The sequence below is a fragment of the Ahaetulla prasina genome, chromosome 1 (genome assembly GCF_028640845.1).
Source record: "Ahaetulla prasina isolate Xishuangbanna chromosome 1, ASM2864084v1, whole genome shotgun sequence".
Classification (NCBI taxonomy): Eukaryota; Metazoa; Chordata; class Lepidosauria; order Squamata; family Colubridae; genus Ahaetulla; species Ahaetulla prasina.
In genome coordinates this window covers 48842054-48861554 of record NC_080539.1, presented here as the reverse complement: position 1 = coordinate 48861554, position 19501 = coordinate 48842054, and the positions used below count along the sequence as shown (strand labels likewise).

General features: G+C 42.8%; 1 protein-coding gene across 3 annotated transcripts in view; it reads right to left on the bottom strand.

Annotated features, from left to right (window-relative positions):
* SRF (serum response factor) overlaps positions 1–19220 on the bottom strand; it is a 90996-nt gene extending 71776 nt beyond the window's left edge. For 2 of the 3 annotated variants that reach the window (XM_058165167.1, XM_058165168.1), the window contains exon 1: positions 18502–19220. In XM_058165167.1, coding sequence (XP_058021150.1) covers positions 18502–19050 — 549 coding nt within the window. In that variant the 5' untranslated portion in view covers positions 19051–19220. The remainder of the gene's footprint in view (positions 1–18501) is intronic. The other variant, XM_058165169.1, reaches the window with a different exon arrangement.
* Positions 19221–19501: the final 281 nt, after the last annotated feature.

The following is a 19501-nucleotide window of genomic DNA, read 5'->3' as shown; positions in this document are numbered from 1 at the left end:
AACCCGCGCAGCCGCATTCTGAACTAACTGCAGTCTCCGGATGCCCTTCAAGGGGAGCCCCATGTAGAGAGCATTGCAATAATCCAGGCGAGACGTCACGAGGGCGTGAGTGACCGTGCATAGGGCATCCCGGTCTAGAAAGGGGCGCAACTGGCGCACCAGGCGAACCTGGTAAAAAGCTCTCCTGGAGACGGCCGTCAAATGATCTTCAAAAGACAGCCGTTCATCCAGGAGGACGCCTGTTGCGCACCTTCCATCGGGCCAGTGACTCGCCCCGACAGCCAGCCGTGGACCCAGCTGCCTGTACCGGGATGCCGGCATCCACAGCCACTCTGTCTTGGAGGGATTGAGCTTGAGCCTGTTTCTCCCCATCCAGACCCGTACGGCCTCCAAACACCGGGACAGCACTTCGATAGCTTCGTTGGGGTGGCCCGGTGTGGAAAAGTACAGCTGGGTGTCATCAGCGTACAGCTGGTACCTCACACCGAAGCCACTGATGATCTCACCCAGCGGCTTCATATAGATGTTGAACAGAAGGGGCGAGAGGATCGACCCCTGCGGCACCCCACAAGTGAGGCGCCTCGGAGCCGACCTCTGCCCCCCTGTCAACACCGTCTGCGACCGATCGGAGAGATAGGAGGAGAACCACCGATAAACGGTGCCTCCCACTCCCAATCCCCCCAACCGGCGCAGCAGGATACCATGGTCGATGGTATCGAAAGCCGCTGAGAGGTCTAATAGGACCAGGGCAGAGGAACAACCCCTATCCCTGGCCCTCCAGAGATCATCCACCAACGCGACCAAAGCCGTCTCAGTGCTGTAACCGGGCCGGAAACCGGACTGGAACGGGTCTAGATAGACAGTTTCCTCCAGGTGCAAGGGAAACTGATATGCCACCATACTCTCTACAACCTTCGCCGCGAAGCGAAGGTTGGAGACCGGACGATAGTTACCTAAAGCAGCCGGGTCCAGGGAAGGCTTCTTGAGGAGGGGTCTCACCACCGCCTCTTTCAAGGCGGCCGGGAAGACTCCCTCCACCAAGGAAGCGCTCGTAATTGCCTGGAGCCAGCCTCGTGTCACCTCCTGAGTGGCCAGCACCAACCAGGAGGGGCACGGGTCCAGTAAACACGTGGTGGCATTCAGCCTACCCAACAACCTGTCCATGTCCTCGGGAGCCACAGGGTCAAACTCATCCCACAAAATGTCACCAAGACCACCCTCAGACGCCTCACCTGAGTCGCCGCAATTTTGGTCCAGACCGTCCCGAAGCTGAACGATTTTATCGTATAGATAACCGTTAAACTCCTCAGCACGTCCCTGCAACGGGTCATCCCGCTCCCCCTGGTGAAGGAGGGAACGAGTCACCCGAAACAGGGCGGCTGGGCGGTTATCTGCCGATGCAATGAGGGAGGAGGCGTAGCTACGCCTCGCTTCCCTCAATGCCACTAGGTAAGCCTATTATAGGACTTCACTAGTGTCCGATCAGCCTCCGAACGGCTAGACCTCCAGGAACTCTCTAGGCGTCTTCTCCGTCGCTTCATCCTTCTCAGCTCCTCGGAGAACCAAGGAGCTGGTTGGGACCTTTGCCGGTCAGAGGCCACAAAGGCACGACACGGTCTAGGGCCCCCGCCGCGGCCTGTTCCCAGGCCGCAACAAGTTCCTCAGCCGTGCCGTGAGCCAGACTCTCAGGAAGTGGCCCAAGCTCCGTCCGGAACTTCTCCGGGTCCATCAGGCGCCTGGGACGGAACCAACGTATCGGCTCCATCTCCCTGCGGTGTTGAATGGCGGTCAGAAAGTCCAGGCGAAGGAGAGAGTGATCTGACCATGACAAAGGTTCAATGACTATTTCCTTCAAGTCCAGATCTCTCAACCACTGACCAGAGACAAAAATCAAATCCAAAGTGCCTCCCCCAATGTGAGTAGGGCCATCAACTACTTGGGTCAGGTCCAAGGCCGTCATGGAAGCCATGAACTCCCGAGCTGCTGTCGATGACGAGCCGGAAGATGGCAAGTTAAAGTCCCCCATGACTAAAAGTCTGGGGGTCTCAACTGCCACCCCAGCAAGCACCTCCAGGAGCTCGGGCAGGGCAGCTGTGCTATATCTGCCTATATTTCTAAATATAAGACTCTACTGTCTGCATCTATAATATACTCTGTGAACTATTAAGGAGGGGTTGTCTTCACCCTCTTTCTCTCACACATACTATCTGGACTGAGTTCCCTCTTATTCAGTGGTGGGATTCAAATAATTTAACAACCTGCCCTAATGATTTCTTTCAACAACCAATTCAGCAAACTGCTCAAAAAGTTAACAACCAGTTCTCCCGAAGTGGTGAGAACTGGCTGAATCCCACCACTGCTCTAATTCCTTTGGAATGCTCACCCTCCATCCTTTCTCATTACACTCCACCACAGATTTTTGGCAATTTTTTGCATCAAAACGAATTCTGGGCTGGTAAACTGTGACAGTCCTTTCTTCTCCAAATTGGAGTCCTCCAAATACATTGCAATTGTTCCGTATTCCAGTCAGCATGACTGATGTCCAAGTGAACAAGGAAATTCTGGGAATTGTAATTCAAACACATTCCAAGGTTATCACAGCCTTTAATCCTCCATACAATTCTTCTCCTTAAACTGTGCAAGACTGGTTCTAACTACGCAGAACTGAGACATGTTATTTTGTACTCTGAAAGACTTTTATTATTCCAGTTAATCCAACTTCCAAATACCAAGCTAAATCTTAAATTTAAACTTTTTCCCCAGCCATTTGAGTCTCTCTTTCTATCTACCGTATTTTGTCCTGATTATCTTGCAGCTAGCAGCAATCTTCTAAACTTCATCACTTTCCAGGTCAATTAATCAAATAAAAGAACACACCAAGGATCAATAGCACAGCATAGTGCCTATGAGCATTCTAATGTCCTAATAGCTTTAAACAACCATTTCCTATATCAACTATTGCAATTTTAGGTTCACAACAAAGCCTGGAAAAGTGTCTGCTTTAATAAATAGCAGATAATAACATTTTCCCCAAAGATTGGACAACCATTTGTACAGTATGGAATAAGACATATTGGCAGGGGGTTGGACTAGAAGACCTTCAAGATCCCTTGCTGCCCTATGATTCTATAATTTGCATAGTATGAATGCCTTTAATATATGGCAAAGCCTCACAGCACTGTCAATTATTGCAAAGTTTTAGTGTTTTTATGTAAGATTTCACAAAGTTTTGACATTAGATAGCATATCAAGAGTATGACTGCCAAAATTTCATGAAATTGACAAGATTCTGACTTTTATAAATGCAGGCAGTCCTCAACTTGCAACATTCATTTAGTGACCATTCAAAGTTACAATGGCACTGAAAAAAGTGACTCATGGCCGTTTTTCACACTTACGACCGTTACAGCAGCCCCATGGTCACCTGATCAACATTTAGACACTTGGCAATTGACTCACATCTGTCACAGTCACAGTGTCCCAGGGCCATGTTATCCCCTTTTGCGACCATCTGACAAGCAAAGTCAACGGGGGAAGCCGGATTCACTTAACAACTCTGTTGCTAACTTAACAACTGCAGTGGTTCACTTAACAAATGTGGCAAGAAAGCTCATAAAATGGGGCAAAATTCACTTAACAAATGTCTTACTTAACAACAGAAATTTTTGGCTCAATTGTAGTTGTAAGTTGAGGACTACCTGTAATTGGCTGGAAAAGTTGACATACCCTGTTCTAATCTATAAACCTAACTTTACATCGACAATATCTGGATCCACACCTTATATTATGTCAAAACTACTACTGGTAGTCTGATTTACAATTTACAATTTACAACCAGTCACAGGTCAGGGACTGTTCCAAGTTACAATTATCCAAAAAAGAGTGTTTATGACCAGAACCTACGTTCCAATGTTCCAATGGTCACACATTCCCATAGTCACATGACCTCATTTGGGCACTCGGCAACAGAGGTGCATCTATGGCCGTTTGCAGCATCTTTTGGTCGTGTGACAGCATTTTACGATGGTTTTGCCAAAAACCAGCGCTTTTGATTTTCAGCAAAAATTACAATCGTGGCATTGACTTGATCGCCATATCATTTGCACTTACAACTGGCAGGCTTATTTAACAACCATGACAAAAAAGTTGTAAAAGTGGATCAATCACATGAGCAACTTGTCTTATTACTATTATAAGATATAAACATAATGGACAGACTCCATTATGGTTTTATGTTGAGGATTACCTATACTAAAACTCTCATCGTAACCTTTCAATAGGCAAAATGGTCATTGAAGAGCAACCATTTTTGAACCAAGATACCTCAAATGAGCTAACTTACAGAAAGGTGTCCAAAATCCGACATCCAGGACTCCGAAGGGAATGAAATATGGAAAAGCTGTGGTTGCTTCAGTGCTACTGAATGCTGCTGTGATCTTGATCTTCATTTTCAATTTTCTGTGACAATTTCATAGTCACTCTCATAACAACAAATTACCTGTTTTCCTTCAAATAAGACATCCCCTGATAATAAGCTCAATTTGGCTTTTGAGTGCAAGGGAATAAGGCCAAGCGCTTATTTCAGGGTTCAAACAAATATAAGACAGGGTCTTATTTTCGGGGAAACACGATAGTAAAAATAATAATTTTGGTACAATTGTCAAACAAAGTTGATTATCAAATATTTAGCAATTGCAGCAGCACTTAAGAGTTATATACCACTTCACAGTGCTTTACAGCCCTCTCTAAGGAGTTTACATAGTCAGCCCCAAACAATCTGGATCCTCATTTTACTGACCTCGGAAGGATAGAAGGCTGAGTCAACCTTGAGCCTGGTGAGATTCGAACTGCCAAACTGCTGGCAATCGGCAGCCAACAGAAGTAGCCTGCAATACTGCAAACTAACCACTGTGCCACCACTTAGTCTTCAAAAGTTCAAAGTTTTCTCCGTCCACATTTCTCACGTAACGCTGAATGAAATGCAAAACAGTCTGCCATAGCCAGACCAAAATAAACTGGGTGAGAATATGTCAGTGCAAAAGCAAGTGTTGTGTTTTTACGTAAAGAATGGGACAAATACAACTGACCGTCATTATATTATAATTCATCACTGCATATGCAGAACATTTTGTCTCTAGCCAAAGCATTCAGATCATTTCAAGAACGTAAAGCAGTCAGCTTCCTGTCAATGAATAAAATGTAAAAAGGAAAGCAAAACAGCAGTCAGAAGTCCAGCTTTCAGGCATGTGCCCTGGCTTAAGTTCATGAAGAAGTATCCAGCCAGAATTTTTGCAAAACTTTATTCAACCGACAACAAAGATGAAAGTACTCAAAAATAAGCCAGAGATCCTCAGCTATGCAAATAGCTGAAAGCCAATACTTATTGCCAATGCTTTTGTAAACGGATTTAGTAGCCAAGGCATCGGATTGGATACATTAGGGACCCTGAGCTACAGAAAATCAATCCTTAGTTCAAGAGACTTTGAGAATGTGCCAGCATTATTTCATGACGGCGAGTTCTTAAAAATACACATCTGCTATCCACTTGAAGAATTCCGTTTTCAAGCACTGCTGCAGACTCTTCTGGCTCACAGTAACTCATAGCAAGCAGTCACACAGGAAAAAGAAGCAAAGTGAGCTAAGCCCAGAATGGAATTCCTAAAGTAGAAGGAACTGGTAAGAGAAATATTTAAATATTTAATTATAGCCATATTTAAAAGAGCAAAGGGCATGCATGTATACTCCTACGTTGAAATCAATGCAACAACATGCCTACTCAGGGGACTCCTCACCATGTTTTCTAGTGCAATGAATCTAACAATCTTGGACACCATGGTCTTTTAACCAAGGTGCTCTAAAGCAGGGGTCTCCAACCTTGGCAACTTTAAGCCTGGAGGACTTCAACTCCCAGAATGCCCCAGCCAGCTTTGCTGGCTGGGGAATTCTGGGAGTTGAAGTCCTCCAGGCTTAAAGTTGCCAAGGTTGGAGACCTTGCTCTAAAGTTTGTATTTTGCAGCCCGTTGCAGTTATATGTCTGACTCCATCCATTTCAAGGAACCCTTAAAATGGTATTTACTAGAGATATAGCAAGACTGGATTCCGGTGCATGCAAAAGTAGATGGGGCATTTTTATCCCAAGGGCAATCCAATCAACGTGGAACACAGATTGCCAGGTGCTCAAGAACCTTCCACTTCTGCCAATCCTGGCATTCTAGACTTAAAAGAATTTTAATCAGGTTCATTATGGCATCTAAATTGTGTTTGAGTTGATACGTAGCAAGATGAGCAAGTTCAAGCAGCCAATTGTCGCTTCTAAGTAGCCCAAAACTAATTATTTATTCTATATCTTTCTACCCTAGGTGTTAAAAAGCAAAACAAAATAAAAGTGCAGACAAAATTACAAGCGACAAAAATAAATCATTAGATTTTTAAGGGCTTGATTAAACATGACAATCGTGTCCTTCACCCCCCCAAAGGTGAGAGTATAGATAGTCCTCAAATTATTACCATTCATTTAGCAATCATTCAAAGTTACACTGGCGCTGAAAAAGTATCTGTCCTCAGACTTATGACCATTGGATCTCCACGGTCATGATAAAAGTGTCACACATTTAAAATGGTTGCAGCATCCTGTGGTCATGTAATCTCTTTTTTTTTTTGACCTTCTTAGCCAGCTTCCAATAAGTAAAGTTACCGGGAAAGCCATGCGGAAGTCACAAATCATAGTTATGTGATGTCTCACTTAACAACCACGAGCCATTTGTTTAACAGCAGCAAAAAAGATTGTAAAAATCAGGTGTGCTCACATGATGCCTCACTAACAACTGTTCCGCTTAACAAATTTTCGAGTCTCTATTGTGGTCATTGAGGATTATCTGTACTGGGAGTAACAGTACAAGTATGGTCCTTGACTTATGACCATAACTGAGTTCAAAATGTCTGTTGCTAAGCAAGACAATTAAGTGATTTTGCCCCTTTTACAACTTTTGCCACCACACTTGTTAAATGAATCACTGCAGTTAAATTAGTAACCTGGTTATTAAATGAATCTGACTTCCCCATTGACTTTGCTTTTCAGAAGGTCACAAAAGGTGATCACATGATCCTGGGACACTGCAGTCTTTATAAACACATGCCAGTTGCCGAGCATCCAAATTTTGATCACATAAACATGGGTTGCTGCAACAGTTGTGTGAAAAAGTCATGTCACTTTTTTAGTGCCACTGTAACTTCAAATGATCAAAAACAAATAGTTTTAAATGAAGCACTACCTGTACTAGGAAAGCACCTTAACATATTAGAAGCAATCTAGAAGGCACTAAAACAAGCACTGAGATTAAAGACTAATAAGAGAGATTGATAAAAGATTTTAAAGACCCTTTCTATAGATTTTAGCATCTTGACAGGTTTATCTGAAAGAGGTCCTTTTAAAATGCTCAAGCCTTTAGATAATTATAGCTTTTAAAGATGAAAACCCACACTTTGAATTGCTCTGGAAAGCAACTGCCTTCTAGTACAAAATATTCAATACAACCCTGTAATCCCAGTATTATATATTGATTAGAAACCTAGATGCTGCATTCTGGTTACTCTTCAGGGATAGCTCCACCTGGGGCAGGGGTCAGCAACCTGCAGCTCTGGAGCCGCATGTGGTTCTTTCATCCCTCTGCTGCGGCTCCCTGTCGCCAGTCAGCTCCACAATTGATAGGGCTTTCAGTTAGGATAGGTAGAGGAAAAAGGAAGAGACACTATGGTGGGGGGAACCGGACTTCTGGTTGGCTCCAGAATTGAACTGGGGGCTTCCAGTTAGGGCCTTTGGGGCTCTTTGAGTGTTTAAGGTTGCCGACCCCTGACCTTGGGCATACTGCAGTAATTGAACTATGACAATAACCAATGCCTTTGAATAAGGCATGCAAGATATAAATGGCTCAGAAATGATCACCACTGCTATTCTAGATGCTTTATACATCACTGCATCCTCTTCACAGCTGCTGCCACCTGGAGAGCCAGAGAAAGGTGAGATCAAAAAGCATCCGACCAAGCTGCTCTTTCATGTCAAATAGGTCTCCATCTTAAATATGCTGAACTCCTAAAGCAGAGCAACCCCTTTTCCTTGGATTTAACTGTAACCCCTTAGCATAGAGTCAAGGTGGCACAGTGGTTAGAGTACAGTCCTGCAGGCTACTTCAGCTGACTGCTAGCTGCAGTTCGGCAGTTCAAATCTCACCGGCTCAAGGTTGACTCAGCCTTCCATTCTTCTGAGGTGGGTAAAATGAGAACCCAGATTGTTGGGGGCAACATGCTGACTCTGTAAACTGCTTAGAGAGGGATGTAAAAGCACTATGAAGTGGTATATACGTCTAAGTGCTATTGCTATTCATTGACCCCATTATTGAACAATGGTCAATAACTTCTAGAAAGCCAACTACACTAATGGCAAGAAGCTGTTACCTCCCTACAGCTGCTTGATAGCATCTTACACTATTCCCCAGATACTAGGTAGAGTTTTGTCCAGAGGGCTTCCCATCCAAGAACTTCACTCATCTTCATTCTTATTTAGCTAAACTGTCTGCAACACACTAAGAACTTGGAGCTCTAGCAATATACCCAGAAAGCAGGACAGCTGAGTGGAAAAAAAGAAGCTATTCAATTTTGTCCCAAAGAGAAACAGCTGCCATGATCTTCATTTCATACCACCAGCAAGGGGAAAGCAAGAATATTAAGCTGTTTCTCAAATGGAGACAATATATGGAGGTTTGCAATCACACAATGCATTTTTTCCTCCAATAGCACCAGTCTAAATCTTTCAGTTTGGTTGTTGTGTTCTTTTTTTTTTAAAGCAAAGGGTGAATGACAAATACTAGGTGCAAATAATAGTCCAGTTCCCATTTTGCAATGCTTCCTAGAATATACTAACCATCCTGAGAATTTCATGTGAATAGCCTGGAGTCTGCAATGTACTGCATCAGAATGAATTATCTGAGGTTCTCTACAAATGTATCTTTGTGTGTTGGATGGCCAAGAGATGCAGTAATTTGTCTGGACCAAAACTCACTCCATACCTGCAGCCCAAGAAGCTATGGCATCCAACTAACACCCTAGATAAGTCTTACCCACCCTTTACATCAGTGGTGGGTTTCAAAAAATTTTACTATCAGTTCTATGGGTGTAGCTTGGTGGGCATGGCATGGCTTGGTGGGTGTGGCTTGGTGGGGCATGGCAAGGGAAGATTACTGCAAAATCCCCATTTCCTCCCAATCAACTGGGACTTGGGAGGCAGAGAAGAGGTGGGGCCGGGGCCTATCAGAATTTTTACTACCGAGTCTCCAAACTACTCAAAATTTCCACTACCGGTTCTCCAGAACTGGTCAGAACCTCCTGAAATCCACCTCTGCTTTACATGCACAGACCTGGTAGACTCTAGGTTGAACAAAAACTACTAAGTTGTTTATTTGAGAAGATCATAGGGTAATCAAAATCAAAGCAACATCCTTTTAGCACAATTAAAATACATTTTGGAAACAACCAGAATAGTAGATGTGCAATAAATGGTCAATCTATGAAGCAGGATTCACTGGCCCAATATAGTTATAACAAAGTTCATAAACGAGACAAGCTTCAGTTTCATTCCTCATTAATATGCCTTAGTTCAAGAGTTCCTAATGTGGGAGCTACCAATATGTCCAGGGGGACAAATGACAACATGGGTTGACCATATCACTAACAAATGCTGCAATATTTGATAGAATATAAATGCAGGTAGTCCACATTTAGTGATCATAATTAGGACTTTCAATCTGGTTGTTATACAAAGCTATTGCTAAATAAAACGGTCATGGTGCGTATGATCTTCAGCTTTCTTTTGCTTTTTCATCACCGCTGTAACTACAAAATGTTACTAAACAAGACAGTTGCTAATGGGAACTATCTGTAAGCAAAGGCAAGATTTTAGGGGGTTCTGAAAATCAAATAATTTTTTAAAAAAATTCTGTTTTAATTTCTAATACAATAAGTATCAATCAACCTAACCCACATAAACCAAAGTTCTTTTGAGGTCCTCAATAATTTTAAAGAAGGTTAAGGGGTCCCGAGACCAAAATATTTGAGAACGGCTACTCGATACTCATAACAAGAAACTTTTGATTTATCAGCAATTGCTTGAATATGGTACAGTTTTTAATATATCTGCTCATACCTATTCACTTAGATCACCCATCTTCAATGTCCTGTTTTTCCACTGAGTTCAGCTACTATTACCATTACTGTGATCCAGTCACAGCCAATGTTCATTGATAGCTCCCCTTATTTCCAGCCAATTGTGGCTGGCTATGAATGGTAGGAAATAGGTTCCAGCATATTAGAATGACATCAGGCAGAAGGCTGGTTTAGGTTTTCAATCTGGATCTTCCTCTGACTGGAGTAGTTCATATGTGATAATGATACCCCATTTACAGGGTTAAAGACCTTTACTCAGGTCATGTCACAATCCAGTCTTATATTTCATATAGTGACTGCTTTATTCTTCATCTTTACCATGTTTTTTGAAAAAAATGTCATCTGTGTTATGGTACCTGTTGGTGGTCGTCCTTTTCAATTGTTTTATTATTTTTTAAAAATTAGTTGAAGATGATCCAAATAATAAAAAGCATTTGGATAAAAATAATACCCACTGATTTTTAGATCTTTTCAGAAAACAGAACATTTGGACCCCATTCATGATTTTAGTATTGCGGAGTTTTGTAACTTGCAGAGAGGAATGCCCTAAATCAGGGGTCTCCAACCCTGGCAACTTTAAGACTTGTGGACTTCAACTCCCAGAATTCCCAGAATTCTGGGAATTGAAGTCCACAAGTCTTAAAGTTGCCAAGATTGCAGACCCCTGCCCTGAATCAAGGGTGTGAAACTCATGTTGTCACAGCGGCGTCACGTGACGTACCAGGACTTTCCCCCCTTCACTAAACCAGGTGTGGCCAGCACGTGACGCATCCGGCCCATAGGCTGGGAGTTTGACAGCCCTGCCCTAAATAAAACAGCACCATAACACAGCAGTTGAACTTCTTGTGTTCTTAAAGAAACTTTTCTCTAATAAATTTATTAACCTGAACTTAGAGATAATTGTTCTTCTCCCTCCTGATTGTTGCTAGAGAAATCTGACAAATGGGCATCCAGGTAAATTAATATTTTGTAATTAGCAGCACCTCCATAAAAGTCATTTTGGGAATAGGAAGCCTCCCCAACAATAGTTTTGTGAGAATACCCATAAAATATTACCAAACTTATTCACTGAAACTAAATGCCAACAGAAATTATCTCAGAGCAGTTAAAAATACACGAGATTATTTTTTTTAAAAAAAATTCAAACAAAATTTTGGAATTGTTCTTAGTTTAAATGCCACTTAGACAGGAGTACATCGGTTACATAAAAGTTGCACTCTGTGTATGTTTTTACATAGTAACAATTTTTCCTTTCCTTTTTGTTTTGTTTTGTTTATACAGGAGATAAAGGTCAAAAATGAGATTCTGTATAAATTCACAACATTTTTCCATTAAAACAAAACTCCCATATCTACTAGAAGGGGAATGATAGTTTCTGAAATGCAACTATTTGAGCATTCTTAGAAACGTGACATTGGAATACTGTCTTGACTTTATTCTTCAACTATATTCATGTGAAAGAAACATTTACACTGCATTTAAGAAAGAAAAAGAGCCCACTAGGTTATCAGCTATCTGCGCCAGGTGCTACAGGTCTGTACTAGCCTTAAGGAAGTATTGGTCGTTTGGGGCCTATTTTGGCCAGTATGTCACAAGTGAAGCCAAAGCTCAGTTTTACCCCAAACACATAAGCTAAGATTTCTTATCTGCAAGCTAGCAGGTTGTTGCTTATATTCCAATAACTAGATCATATAAACGTAAGACAAACAATTGATTGTAGAAAGGTATATTATGTGGACTGTTATACAGGCCAGAAAACATATTTGTCAAAGGAAGTAACAATGCTAGGCATAAGACAGGCTTCTGGGCAATGAAGCAAGCAATAAATATAAAAGAAATATAAAAGTTGAGAGCAGCAGGATTAGGTTAAATATTATGTATTGTAAAATAAGACTGGTTTCACAATGGATGGGTGCTGAGTTAATATGGATTAAATACAAAAAATAGCAACCATATTGAGAGATGTTGAGGTGGCTGGATCATATAGAAAGAGTAAATTAAGGGAAGAATGAATGGGGTCAGGAGGAAAAAGCAAACATCATGGCTCAATTGGATTGATGACATCTTAAAAAAGAAAGAGACGTTTAAAGAGCAAAAGATACTGTACAAGTAATACATGCTGATAGTGTAGTAGAAGCAGGTAGAGTTTGCAAAGGCAAAAAGATAGAGGTATAATAGATGGCATAAATAAAAAATAAAGTTATTTTCCTTGTTTAAAAATGTTTTGCCTTTGACTTCTTTGTCCACTATTTCTCATTTTGTTCTGTGCCTTACATGTTGTGTACCCTGAAAAGGAATAGTGTAGTGGCTATGTCACTGTATGTTTGTGACAGGAGTAAAAATATACAGCTATAATGATCCAGAATCTAATACTTGCATACTTTAGGCAGAGATATTATTAATTTTTATATACTTGTTACTATTTCCTAAACAGGCACAATTAAATCAAGAGATATGCTTATACATAGCAACTTAGTTGCCTCTAGACGAGATAGGTGGCACACAAATTAATAAATAAAAACTAGGGCACACTTATAACACAAACATAAAACCAGTTTTTTTAAAACAAATCATCCCTCATAGAATTCTGGAAAAATGGGCTCTTGAATGGTTCTGAAAAATCTGCATCTTCTCCACGGTATTATGGTACTTCTTCGAGGGTGAATATCCACAAGCTCAGTACAGAAATGTTTAATTGCCAACACGAACATGTCAGACAGATCACCCAGTACTGTTATGCAGCTGTATACAAATATGTAGTTCCTTTTCTGCTGTGATTCAATGTGATTTCCATAATTTGCCATATAATTTATGGCTATATAAAAAGATTTTTTTTCTTTGAGTCAGGTTTAATCCCTGGTGACATCATGCACTTTTCTTGGCCAGAATACAGAAGCGACTTTCCATGGCCTTCTTTTAAGATGGCCCTAGCTTCCCAGTCTAAGTGACAGCCTTTACATTCCCAGGTAGTCTCTAAGCTGAGAACAAATTTGGCCTGACCTTGTTTAGCCTCGGAGCTAAGACAAGGTCACCCAGGAGTGCCATCAACTGAGCCATCATTCCATTTATTGCCTGTATATGACTTAACATGAAAAACAAAGCTGAATGTAGATGCTCAAGCATCTACTACCCAGCATTGCTTTTTTCTGGAAATCCCATTAAAGTTATATTCATGCTTTCCATATGCTGTCTATGGAAAGTTTGATTACGAGTCTACGGACCAGAGTTCATGCTTTTCATGGAATCCAGGAGCCTCAGTTGTTAAGGAGCCTGTGTTTTACATTTAAGCCACTTAAATTTAGTAACAGAAGCAGGATTATGTGAACAGAGTATGTTTAAAGCCCAACAGACATTGCAATCTCATTTTCAACTGTAGAAAACTAACAGCCTTGATTTTTCAAGGTAGAAAACAAAAAACTTTATATTAGGCATAATATTTTCAAAACAAGGTTCACGCCCCTGCAAGATTCCACTATAATCTAGGGGAAAAAACAGAAAATCCCTGTGCTGCCCACACACCCATTCTGCCCCACCTTGCATTACTCTGCAGCCTTTCCCCTTACCTCAAAATCATAAGTACAACCCCCTGCACCAAACTAAAGCCCAGCTATTTTAAAGTATGGCTGAGAATTTTACATTTCTAACGTTTATTCCATCCTGTGGCTCTTGCCACCTTGATAGCAGCATTTGAATAGTTTTGAGTCTTCACTATGGACAAAATTTTTGAGAAATAATGCCTGCATTTTCTTTTCCTTCGCTCCTTTTTCTCTTTTAGATCATAAGCTTGCAGACAAGGTCTTAGCTATGTCTAATCATTTTTAGTTGCTTTGGAAACTGTTTTGGTTTTTAAAATAAAGTGCCAAAGTACATTGGAAGGCTAAATTAATCAACAGCATGAGATCTCCCAACTGTCGGTCATTCAGGGCAGTCCTAGAAAGGATATATTTGTCTTCTCTTCACCATGGCAAGAAAGCATCAAGACTTTACAAATTTGCACCCTTTCTTGAGTCAGGCTGCAGGCAACAAGTCATATGCAAGATCATGACCCAACAGGTGCTGCTGCATATGTGCAGCTCCTCCATTATTTTAAGACTAGCAACACTACAACATGGGACTAAACTGTGTGTACTGAGAAGACCAATATTGACTCTAGATAAAATATCTGCAAATGACTTTTTGACCCAACATAAGAAACAATGTATTGTAGCTGAGTTGATATATTACACTACTGTAGACCAGAGTTTTTCAATCTTTTTTATCTCAACTGATAGGTGGAACTTCTGTGTCACTAAACCAGAAGTCCTATGATGTCACTAATTGCTGGAACTTGTGAAGAAACATGGAGGCAACCTGCCCACTGGTGAAGTCACAGGAAGCAGCCTTCTGGCTGATACAGCACACCTGCATATCTTTTGCAGCACACCAATGTGCCACAGCACACCAGATGAAAACTGCCACACTACATGACTTGCTCATCATTTGCTGAACAACCCCAAATGGCTAGCGGCATATGTAGTAAACCACAAATGATGGTTTTCAAACTACAGAACGGTGGCTGTGCTCAGACAATGTTGTTTTAATGAACAAGTCAATATGAAATATTTAAAATATTTTCATGCTGATTTTTAAAATCCTCAGGTTACCCAAAATAATAAATGCAGCATTATAAAATGTTTTTAATCTTACTATTTTTTTAATTTATTTCTCAAATTTATGCACCACCCATCTCTGAATGGTGTAGAGATAAAACAATGAAATATGCATATATTTGATAAATAAAAATAAATAAATAAATAAATGGAATGGATGTTTTTCACTGGCTTCTAACATAAGCTAACCCAGCGTTCCCCAACCAAACAATTTTCAAATGTCATGAGAGGGAATGATATTGGGAAAATCAGGGTTACCTTAGTTCAGAGAGACTATGAGTAGCTCAGTGTTGGATACTGGAACCCCACTTCCATCCAGTTGGGCAGTCAAAGTGTTATGGTCTCTTTCCAAATTCTAAAAAGGGCAGAAGCCCTGGTATGAATAGGAAGTGGCTTCATGACAACAAAAAATGTATCTTTCACCCACCAAGCTATAACATTATTTGGTTTTAATTTAGACTGTAATGTGAATTCAACCAGTGTGGTTTGTAAACAAGAGTTTTAGTCTTGGTACTATTGTGCTGCTTGGCATTAAGTAAATTCAGCCAACTATGGTTTAGAAACCCCTAATTAAACAATGATTTAACTTTAGCTGAAGCCAATATCAATGATAATTAAACTGAATAAGGAATCAGATTTGCACAAGACCAAAAACTTTGGACAATCCTACTTTCTTATTTTGTCTCCAAGATACTATAAACAGTAAGAGCCAAAATGTATAAATAAGGAATGCCCAGAAATACAGACTAAGCACTGGACACGATTTTTCAGAATTCATTAAAATTGCACCCAGAAGTACAGTTGCAGCATTAAAGTGATCCAAATTCTACTGTGGGATGCATACGCACACATAATGTTCCTCAAGGCAGCGTCCTTGGACCAACACTCTTTATACTATACATTAATGATCTCTGTGACCACATCTCAAGTAATTGTGTTCTCTTTGCTGATGATGTCAAGCTATTGACAATACTTCTATCATTCAAAACGACCTTGATCATCTATCCGCTTGGTCTAAACTTTGGCAGCTCCAAATTTCAACCAGCAAATGCTCAGTCTTACATATAGGAAAAAAGAACCCAAAAACTAAATACATACTAGATGGACATTACCTTACAGACGACCCCCATCCCGTTAAAGACCTTGGAGTTTTCATGTCAAATGATCTAAGTGCCAAAGCCCACTGCAACTACATAGCAAAAAAAGCTCTAAGAGTTGTAAACCTAATTTTGCGTAGCTTCTTTTCCAAAAACACCACACTACTAACCAGAGCATATAAAACATTTGCTAGACCAATTCTAGAATACAGCTCACCTGTTTGGAACCCTCACCACATCTCTGACATCAATACAATTGAACGTGTCCAGAAATATTTTACAAGAAGAGTTCTCCATTCCTCTGAAAACAATAAAATACCTTATCCCACCAGACTTGAAATCCTAGGCTTAGAAAACTTGGAACTCCGTCGCCTTCAACAAGACCTAAGTTTAACTCACAGAATCATCTATTGTAATGTCCTTCCTGTCAAAGACTACTTCAGCTTTAATTGCAATAATACTAGAGCAACTAATAGATTTAAACTTAATGTCAACCGCTTTAATCTAGATTGCAGAAAATATGACTTCTGTAACAGAATCATCAGTGCTTGGAATACTTTACCTGACTCTGTGGTCTCTTCTCATAATCCTAAAAGCTTTAACCAAAAACTTTCTACTATTGATCTCACCCCATTCCTAAGAGGACCATAAGGGGCGTGCATAAGCGCACAAACGTGCCTACCATTCCTGTCCTATTGTTTTTCTTTTCTTTTTCCTATATATATATGCTTATACCTTTATATACTATATAACCTTTCTGTATGATAGTTACATATATTGTTGTGACAAAATAAATAAATAAATAAATAAAATAAACATAATGCTTTTTATGCTATTCCTGGCAAGGATCAGGCTAAGCAGTGTTTTTATCTAACAAAGTTCTGGGCCAGGCAGACTATTGCCAAAGGCTGTCAACATTCTTCAGTGTCCATGCTGATCTATCAATTTATAAAATTAACTTCAGAAATGTTAGTATAGCCACTGGTGAGTTATAGTCCAACACTTCTGAAAGGCAATTCCTTGAACTTTGTCCACGATTGCAAGTAATTGGGATTATAACCCAAAACTTCCAGAAACCGCAAGATCATATTTGAAGGGTTTTTTTTAAGTTGTCTAAAAGTTTTATGGGTGACCATTTTGCCACTCAAAGAGTAAAAAGTCAACTAAATATTAGTGTTACCTAGTTCCAACAATAGCTATACTTTTGACAAAAAAGTATTTTCTATCAAGTTGGACATAGAAACGTCTAGCTGCATATCGTTTTTAGGTATGTTTGCTAAGTCTATTAGTGACATATTAGAATACATCCTAACCAGTGGTGGGTTTCCCCTGGTTCGGACCGGTTCTATAGAACTGGTAGTGAAACCAGTGGGAGGCTCCGCCCATTGATCTGAACATCATCAAAAGTCATCTGTGCATGCACGATCAAACTGGTAGTAAAGGTAAGTAAGGTTCCAATCCTATGCACTCTGCTCTGGGAGTAGATTTCCTTGAACAAAACAAAGGTGCCGGTCTGATCAAAATCATCTTCAGCATTAATCCAGTGAAATTCTATTTGACAGGTAAGAACCAGTGAAGATACTGGTTTGGACACATGCTTAACATTCATTCCCTTCCTACAGACGGATGGATCTTCTGCTGCATTTCCAACGTGCAGGTCATTCTTCCCCTTTATCCTCAGAAAGAACCACAACCCTTACATCTCAATGGAAACTCGGGGTCTCTACAGCCGTGTTCGGAGTGCATTGCCCAAGTTTCCCGGATTGAGCAGAGAGAGAGGTTTGAAAAGCAAGCTCGGTTCTTGCGCAGGATAGGTCAACGGAATGTGTTTAAATCGGAAGCGAGACCCCTGGTTCACTTAGGGCTAATGGAGGGCAGCGGATCACCTTTTTGCTGTATTTAAACCAGGGGTCTCCAACCTTGGCAACTTTAAGCCTGGAGGACTTAAACTCCCAGAATCCCCCAGCCAGCAAAGCTGGCTGGGGAATTCTGGGAGTTGAACTCCGCCAGGCTTAAAGCTGCCAAGGTTGGAGACCCCTGGTTTAAACTAAAGCTCGCTTTCTCGCTCTCTCTCCCCGCGAGGGTCTCTGCCTGGAGTTGAACCCGGGCCTGAATGGGGCGTGCCTTTCCGGCGCGAAAGCGGCTGATAGGTAGGCCCGTGTCTTCCCTTCCCTTCCGGTATCAATACTAGCCCGATCCTCCGGGAGAGGCAGCGCTGCACCGGACAAGCAAGTCGAAGCTCGGCCGTTGCTGCAAATGTCAGCAGTACACGTGGAGTTGAAGAGCAGTTCCCCTAAGCGGGTTCAAGAGCGCTCTCGCATCCCCAGACGCCGCGTTTAAGGGACCGGCGGCCGAGAAGCAGCTTTGGGCTCCGGCACCTTCCTTGCTTCGCCCGCCAAAGACCTGCCGCCCCCTTCTTCTCAGAGCCCCCGCATCGACTCCGATCGCCGTCACCCTTTTGCACGACCATCCTGGAAGGCAGCCCGCTTCTCCACCCAGCCCCCCCCAGCCCCCCGCAGCACGCCCCGATCGCGGTCTACCTTCTTCATGATGCCCGTCTTCCTCTTGCTGAACGTGGTATAGCGTCGCAGCTTGTTGTCGATAAATTCCATCTTGATCTTGACCCGGCCGCGGGTTTTCTTGCCGGGCTTGGCGCCGCTCACGGCCCCGCTCACTCCGCCGTAAGCCCCGGCCGCTGCCGCCGCGGCCGCCGCCTCCGTGCCCCCCCCCCCCAGTTCCATGTCACCCAAAGTCCGCTTGATGCCGCGGCGCTCGCCCACCAACTCCTCATCTTCGGCCGAGTCCGAATCGCCTTCGCTGCCGCTGGCCGCCGCCACCGCCGCCGCGCTTACATCCCGCTCGAAGCGACCGCCGATCGTCCCCTGGCCGCTAGGAGGGCCTGTCCCGTTGCCGGGCCCGCGGACTCCGGCAGCAGCCCCGCCGCCGTTCGCCCCACGGGGAAGCCCGGCACCTGGCCGCCCGGAGGAGGTCCGCGCCATGCCCATGACCGCGCTCCGGGCCAAGGCGGCAGCGCCGTTCCCGGCCTGGCTGGGTAACATAGTGCCGGTGCCGCCACCTCTTCCTTCCATGTGGGGCTAACCCGTCGGGTCAGACCGGCCCTGCCATGGGCCCGAGCGCCGGCTGCTCCGACCCGGCCCCCTCGCCTGTACCCAGCCTCCGCCCGCCTTCCTAGCCGCTGCCTTACACCGGAGTCAGGATCAGCGCCGGCCCGGGGCACCCCCTCCCCCCCCGCTATCTTTCCCCCATATAAAGCGATACAATGTTGCCTTTTATGGCGAGGACGCTCCTTATATGGTGAGAGCCGGCGCTTTGCATCTATTGGCCGCCCCCTAGCAGCGCTTGGACGCCGTTGGCTGTAGGGGACCGGGCGAGGGTTCTCGTTGGTCGAAGACATAAGGGCTCATTTGCATACATTCCAAAAGAGCTGCGTTCGTTGAGACGTCACCCCGAGGCGCAGCTCTTAAAGGGACAGGAGCCCTGCTGGTTTCAAAAGAGCGCCTGAGTCTCAAATGATCGCTG